At 31.0% G+C, this 8,665-nt stretch overlaps 1 protein-coding gene across 1 annotated transcript; it reads left to right on the forward strand.

The window, feature by feature from the left end:
* Positions 1–7,020: 7,020 nt before the first annotated feature.
* Positions 7,021–7,769, forward strand: LOC144552160 (chaperone protein dnaJ-like protein). Its single transcript, XM_078300278.1, has one exon. It carries the CDS (start codon positions 7,139–7,141, stop codon positions 7,451–7,453), a length of 315 nt encoding a protein of 104 aa, XP_078156404.1. The 5' UTR covers positions 7,021–7,138; the 3' UTR covers positions 7,454–7,769.
* The last annotated feature ends 896 nt before the right edge of the window (positions 7,770–8,665 follow it).

Below are 8,665 nucleotides of genomic sequence, written 5' to 3' on the forward strand. Positions count from 1 at the left end.
AAAACAAATTGCAGTCTAAATGATAGTACCACCAAATTTTTAATCAATTACTTATTTTTATTGAAAATAGCCTACACAACCAGCAGTCTGACCGTTTTAATGATCTCATCAGTATCTCGTGCACTCACAATTTCACAGATAAATGCTGAATTTTTGTTAAAACCATATAAAATAGTTGTGTTTTAAAGACTGGGATGAGAAATAAAAGGACACTGCTTCGTGTCATTGTTTCAGAAGACGTGATTAATAAAATAATAGCTAAATTAATTTGCCAAAAGAATATAATAATTATATCCCAAATCATTACTCCCGGCTAGGGCTGTAAATGAGCCGAGTTTGAGCGAGTTATCCCCAACTCGAACTCGGCTCGTTTAATAAACGAGCGAGCCAACTCGAGTTGAGATGATAATAACGAGTTGTAGAGCCAACTCGAACTCAGCTCGTTATCAACTCGAGTTGGCTCACAACTCGTTTAACCAGTGATATTATTACAACACAAGTTCAAACTTAGCTCGTTATCAACTCGAGTTGGCTCACAACTCGTTTGTAACTCGTTTAACCAGTGATAGTATTACAATACAAGTTCAAACATATTTTACAGGAATCTCAAAGCACAAATAACAGTCTAGAGATTCAGATTTGATTATTTTGGGATTTATTGTGACCAATACTATGTAACTTTATGTAACTCGAGTTATAAATGAGCGAGTTGGGGCCAACTCGAACTCAGCTCATTTATTAAACGAGTTGGGCAACTCGAGTTGTAAATGAGCTGAGTTAAACGAGCTGTAAATGAGCGAGTTACGAGTTTGAGTTTTTTTGAATGTTTATTCTAGTTCAGATAAATCATAAGTGTTTATTCTAATTTAGACAGTGTACATTTTAAACTGGTTTAAACAAAAAGTTTAGAATTTTAATTCAAGTTTTTATTTAGTTCAGACAATTGTACATTTGGTTCTTTGGGAGGTGTGAATAATGGGTCTGAAATACGGAACGACAATTGTTCAGAAAGTGCCAGAATTCAAGCATTTATTATGTTCACAACGTGTTTACATTGTCACAATGCGTTATGACAATTGTTGATAATTATTTTAAATCGAAATAGACATTCTTTTTCTTAAATTTATACAAGCGTGTATTTTCGACAATAATATCTTTAATAATATAAAATATGAAATTTAAAATTTTCAAGATTTCGATGGTTATATCCATCGACGTGCATGCGGGGTCGGAAACGTGAACCACTTCGTCCATGTTCTCGAACCCAAGTTGTGGTCGTCGATTTTTAGGTTTTCAATAACCAAGATTTTTTATTTTAATATTTTTGTTTAAATATTGAAATTTGCTGCACGCCACAAAATTTAACTTATTTAGTAAATATTTGGTTGATTTCGATGTACACATTATTCTTATGGGTCATGTTTGGTTGTGAGTTAAAATTATAATGGCATAAGTTGTTTATTCTAAATTATAACAACATAAGATATTTTTATTTAGTTATGGGTTAAAGTTAAGTTACGGATTAAACTTGAATAAATGAATTAATTTAAAAGAAGAGACATGTCATAAGTTATGTAGTCTAAATTAATAGGTAAATTAATTTATGAAGGTATAAGTAATTTATTATGTTATACTATTTCATTACATTTTATTCATATTTGACAGCATAAATACATAATATATAAGGTACTTATTCCATAACTTACACCACAACCAAACATATCCTTAGTACAGAAACACAACAGTATTTTTAATGTTGGTGTCAATGAAAGAAGCCACACTTTTCAATAGTAGATTCATGATGCACGAGTCAAACTATAAAATTGAAATTGATGACATGTTACTATAATATAATAATATTTTATAAAAATAACTAAAATATATAAATACTTATAAAAATTATAAAATATAAAGAACAAAATTATCAATTTTTAATTTATAGGTGGCTTAGCCAATCTAATCAAGCTTTAAATTTCTCCTTGATTCATCAGTTAAAACTATCTAGTAGATTCAGAACTCATTAGATCAAATTTTAAAAATTCAGTCTCCACAAGTTAGAAAAGCGCTCTGTTCCACTCAGTGTTGTAAAAACATTTGTTTAGGCTGATTAATCGTTAACATCGATTAAATTATTACGGATCATTTCAAATAATTAGCTGATTATTTTCAATTATAATCAATTATTTTTAATTAATCTCAATTAATTGCTTCGAATATCCTATCCATCTAAAAAAACACATATAATTATTTACATCACAGTTCCACAGTACCACTGTCAAACTGTTTCACAAAAAAAATGATGAGGTGGAACAGAGCCCTTTTCTAGATCCTAATAGAACAGACTAAAAAAATGTAAATTATTCAAAAAAATATTTTAATTAAATCAATTCTATAAAATAAAATTTGGTGGCGTTTTGTCAAAATTAACATGTTACGGTCGTTTTTTTCAATGTAAATTTTTTGACTACGTTCGATCGGCTGTACCTGAATTGAAAGATATATATATCTTGTACAACTTAAATAACATGCCTCCACGCCTCTCCTACCACTATATTCCAAAAAAAGAAAGGCAACAATTCGTCGGTCCTAACACCTGTAAACAAAAACAAATTAATACCATATGAAATTTAGCTGGTTTGGAGGCTTGTTCATACAGTATATAAACCTAGAATAATTAAAAATAAATCAAAATAATAATTGTTTTTTCCAATTGATATTCTTCAAATTAATATATATATATATATATATATATATAGGCTGTGGCTAATTTGCTGCCGGCAGCATTTCTGCCGGCGGTGCTGCCACTGTTTTTTCTATTTTTTGATGTTCAAACGACAAATCTAAACCGTTAGATGTTTAATCTATATTATAATCTACTTGGAGACCAAATTTTACATTTTTTGGAATTTGTTTACTATATATTAAGCTGGTTTGAAAACCGCTGATTTCAATGCTGCAGAAATTTACTGAAATCAGCGGTTTTCAAACCAGCTTAATATATAGTAAAAAAATTTCAAAAAATGTAAAATTTGGTCTCCAAGTAGATTATAATATAGATTAAACATCTAACGGTTTGGATTTGTTGTTTGGACATCACACGACTAAATATAGCCCCGACAGCACCTCTGCCGAAATGCTGCCAGCAGCAATTTAGACAGACCCTATATATATATATATATATATATAGGCTGTGGCTAATTTGCTGCCGGCAGCATTTCTGCCGGCGGTGCTGCCACTGTTTTTTCTATTTTTTGATGTTCAAACGACAAATCTAAACCGTTAGATGTTTAATCTATATTATAATCTACTTGGAGACCAAATTTTATATTTTTTGGAATTTTTTTACTATATATTAAGCTGGTTTAAAAACCGCTGATTTCAATGCTGCAGAAATTTACTGAAATCAGCGGTTTTCAAACCAGCTTAATATATAGTAAAAAAATTCCAAAAAATGTAAAATTTGGTCTCCAAGTAGATTATAATATAGATTAAATATCTAACGGTTTGGATTTGTTGTTTGGACATCACACGGCTAAATATAGCCCCGGCAGCACCTCTGCCGAAATGCTGCCAGCAGCAATTTAGACAGACCCTATATATATATATATATATATATATATATATATATAGAGGTAGTCTACGGTGAGTTGCGAAGTAAAACGCGTTTCTACTTCACGCTGTATTTTTATTTTGAAAGTCCAAATTACCGATCCGAACCGTTAGATATTTAATCCATATTGAAATGTGCTTGGAGACCAAATTTTACATTTTTTGGAATTTTTTTACTATTTATTAAGCATTTTTAAAAATTGCTGTTTTGCTGTGAACAGTAAAATTTTCTGGACCATCAGATCAGCGACTTTCAAAATTGCTTAATACATAGTAAAAAATTCAAAAAAAATGTAAAATTTGGTCTCCAAGCACATTTCAATATGAAGAACAAGATGAACGGTTCAGATCGACGTTTTGAACCTTAAAATCACAAAATATGAGCATGAAGTAAAATAGTCTCTTTACTTTGCAACTCACCGTAGTCTAGCTCTATATATATATTTATATATATATTGTACAAAGTTGTAGTGTATTTATAAAGTCACAAGAACTATCTCTTTTTTTTTTTTCAAAAACAAAAATATTTACTTACATAATATTATGTAATGAACTCGTGACGATCTCTTTTTAACATAATTCAGACACATCTAACTTAAAAACTCATACTGAAAATTAAGATGTGAGATATACGGTGTTTTGAAAAGTAAATATTATTTTACTTTTCACTCATATCTTCATTTTTAAAATTTAAAGAGTCAATTTGAATCATTTAATATGATCACTATATTAAAATGTGCTTGAAGACTAAATTTGATATTTCTTTTGAATTATATTTACTATTTTTTATAATTTTTTTTAGAAAATGCGTGAACCATAAAAAATAGTGATTTTAAAAAATACTAACAAAATTGTAAAAGTGTCAACAAATATAAAATTTAATCTCAAAGGTCATGCTGAACAGTTCATATCTATACTTTGATATGGAAGTTGTGTTAAACAGTTCACATCGACTGTTTGAACTTTAATATTGTAAAATATGAGTAGAAATTAAAATATAAATTTTACTTCCCAAAACATAATAGACCACGTCTACTCGAAATATTAATTATTTTTTTTTTCAAAAACAAGATTTCGATGGTAGGTATATGCATCATTTTTCAAAATTTCCCCATCATTTCTTCTTACCTTCAAGAAATAATGTTCATCTGGTATGTATGACAGTATGAGAGAGAAGGGACAAGTCAGTATGACTGCACTAGCTAGACCTACGACGTACTCTCCATAATTATCAGATCAATTTTATGAGTGTATCAAAACCCCGAAATTTTTATAAATATCCAAATCAAATAACAAATTACAGAATCTACCCTGTTTTGCAATGAAATTTGAAAAATACCCAATCCGGTTATCCAATAACCGGATTTAATACAAATGTCCGGTTACCCACTCCCCGGACTCAACAAAACAAATCCGGTTAATGGTTAACCGGATTTGTGCCTTTTGTGTTTTTTTTTTTTTTTTTGAAAACAGAAATTTTTTATTATTTATTATTTTTTGTATTAAAATATTAGAAATGTTGAATATATTTCTTTGAAAATAGATGTAATACAATATAATTTGATTTATTAGAAAGACTGCAACAAATAACCCGGATCAATATTTTTCAGATCGGATTTTTCGCGGCTGTAAGAAAAATTAATATATTTATTTATGTGTTATTGGAAAAAAATAAAAATAATTAGATTCTGAGTTATTGATCCCGGTTCAAAAGTCATTTCTAGATAATCCAAAAAATATTGTGACTTTTCTAGTACATTTAATTTATAAAAAGTTGTATCTATTTTGAGAATTCTTTTTGAAAAACAATCATTAAATAAATTAAAGTTTTTGATTTTTTTCAAAAATAGATACAATTTTTTATAAATTAAATGTACTAGAAGGATCACAATATTTTCTGGATTACCTAGAAGTGACTTTTGAACATGGATCAATAACTCATAATCTAATTATTTTTATTTTTTTTCCAATAACACATAAATAAATATATTAATTTTTCTTACAGCCGCGAAAAATCCGATCTGAAAAATATTGATCCGAGTTATTTGTTGCAGTCTTTCTAATAAATTAAATTATATTGTATTCCATCTATTTTCAAAGAAAGATATTCAACATTTCTAATATTTTAATACAAAAAATAATAAATAATAAAAAATTTCTGTTTTCAAAAAAAAAAAAAAAACACAAAAGGCACAAATCCGGTTAACCATTAACCGGATTTGTTTTGTTGAGTCCGGGGAGTGGGTAATCGGACATTTGTATTAAATCCGGTTATTGGATAACCGGATTGGGTATTTTTCGAATTTCATTGCAAAACAGGGTAGATTCCGTAATTTGTTATTTGATTTGGATATTTATAAAAATTTCGGATCAAAACCTCTACTGGTTAATTAATGTCTTTATTAAGACCAGTGTTGTAAATAACAGATGTGTTTGTTGGACAGACAAAGTACAGTAAAAAAATTAATCAGAAATAATTGACCGATTAGTCGAAAAAATTCGTGATGATTTGATCGCCGCAAAGACTAATCGGCAGATTATAATTGTCTAAACAGCCGTTTTTTACAACACTGATTAAGACTAACAGAAATGAAACTCTGACCGGTCAAAGAATTAATTAGGATTAAAAAATAATCAACGGTTTGGTTTGTATTAATTAAGCATTAAAACAACAGAAATCATTTTGATATTAATGTGATTAATATAAATGTAATATTATCACTAAAATCTTTAAACAAATAAAAGGTAATATTTTCTTAAAACTTACTAATTTTTTAACCTGAACTGATAATAAATTTTAGCAAAGAAGGAACAAAACCGGTTTCAGTCTTTTTGATAGAGCTCTACAGTGATGCATCTTTCTGTTAATCTGAAAGAAAATTACCTGTGGACTTGGTTCAAAGGAAAATGAAAGAGAAGTTCGTAAATGATCACAAGTATACACGTGGACCGAGAGCAGTGAGCGAATTCGTATCCTCTGCATTAACTCAAAAAAGAATCTTTTGAGTTAATACATATGGACCGTCTAATTAGCTTTAAGATTCGTGCAAATTAAATTTACACAAATATTAAAGACCCTATGTTTTAGATTGAGACCAGATAGACTCTATTTATAATCGGACGGCCGATATCTATTAACCGAAAAGATGTTCTTTTGTTAAAGTAGACGATGCGGACTTGAGCTTTGAGCAGCCAAGTAACTAACCTGATCTCTAATGATCTAAAAATTTCTAAAGTATATTCCTAGGATTACCGTCAACGCCAAGTTATAGTAAAAATCAACCACACATACAAAAACAAGCACCAAGAGCCCCCACATAAATAATCAAATCAATCTAGATCTCTGTCGACCTAATCAAACACGCGCTCTCTCTCTCCTGTTGTTACGTAGCCCCCTCTCTTACCACCAACCCCTCTTAAATATCTCTCTCGCCAAAAATCACAGTATACAAAACAAAACAAACCCCACCTCATTATATTACAAATCGTTTCCTTTCTCATCCCTTCTCTCCTCTCCTCATACCATACAATGGGGCCTATTGTTCTTGCATCTCAGCTCGTCACCGGGATTGGCGTAATTGCCGGTGCCATGATTGTGAAGACCGCCATGGACCAGACGGGCATGAACCCTATGTCCTCCTCGTCACGTCCTCGTTGCTCCACCTGTAACGGTACTGGCCGTATCACTTGCCTGTGCACACGCTGGTCTGACGGAGATATCGGTTGCAGTACCTGTGCTGGGTCGGGTCGCATGATGTGTAGGAGTTGTGGCGGGTCGGGTACGGGTCGACCGATGCCTGTGCAGTTATCAGTAAGAAACAACCGCTCCCCTCCGTATTCTTAGGATGAGAAGAGAGGGAGAAGGAGGAGATTGCGCGTGGTTTAGTAGATTTTCTCTTTTCTTTTCTCCTCCTTGGTATTAATTTGTATATTGCTTGGGACAATTGCGGTACTTTTGCAATTATGTTCCCTTCTGGTGGGAATTGGTTGGCTCTTTTTTTTGACTGAGAAAAAAGGGGTTCTTGAACCATGGAATTTAGGTTTTTTTGGTGGGTATGTATGCAAAGAATAGACAGAGTATATTTTACATAGTATTATAGCAATATTAATTGAAAAGAAAAATTGACAGAAATAGACAGAAAATGATGTATTTATTGTGATTCTTTGTTGTTTGCATATATTGGATACTTCTAGATTACACATTTGAGGTCATCGATCTCCTTCTCTTTTAGACAATTGAGTGAGCAGACTTGATTTTGCTAACAAAATACAATGTTTTCTGAGCAAAGAAAAAAAAAAACCAAAAGTCCTTGTGCATATAATGTTTTTTTTTTGTTTCTATTTAGAGAAAGATCGAGGTTACGCCTTTAAATTTTATTAATTAAATTTCATCATTAGGCCATGTTTGGTTGTGGAGTAAGAGGTGGAGTAAACTCCTTACTCCACGCTTAAGGTGTCGAACGAGGAGTAGCATAGGCGGTTTAAGATGGAATAAAATTTGAACTAAACCGGAGTAACTTACACCATCTAGAGAGGTGGTTTAGCTTACTCCACCAAACATGATTAACTTACTCCGATTTAGCTTGGAGTAAGAAATTTAATCCGGTTTAACTTTACTCCACAACCAAACATGACCTAAGTGACATTAGGGGTCCTGTGCTTCCCTTGCATATATTAGCCAATTTTTTTGAAGTTATTTAGGTCCGTTAACGCAATAATAGGCAGGTACAGCCGTGCAGGTATCACGCATGATTGGTACTGTAGTTTTGTGTCAGATAAGATTTATGAATCTGAAATTTCAAATGGAGAAGATATATATTTTTTTGTTTAGTAATTAAAATTGGAATCTTAGGTCATCCAATATTCGTAAAGAATCTTTTATTCGCATTTTGATTATGTTACATCCTAGACAGATAAAATGATTGTTAACAATTGACTAAAGCAGGGTCTTTCTTTTCGGATTCCAATCATTCAAATTTGTTGAGATTTGTGCATGAATTTTTTTTTTATAGAGATACGTGAATAGAAAACTTTGAATGGTTAGAATCGGAAAAAC

Source organism: Carex rostrata, chromosome 3 (assembly GCF_964058835.1).
Source record: "Carex rostrata chromosome 3, lpCarRost1.2, whole genome shotgun sequence".
Classification (NCBI taxonomy): domain Eukaryota; kingdom Viridiplantae; phylum Streptophyta; class Magnoliopsida; order Poales; family Cyperaceae; genus Carex; species Carex rostrata.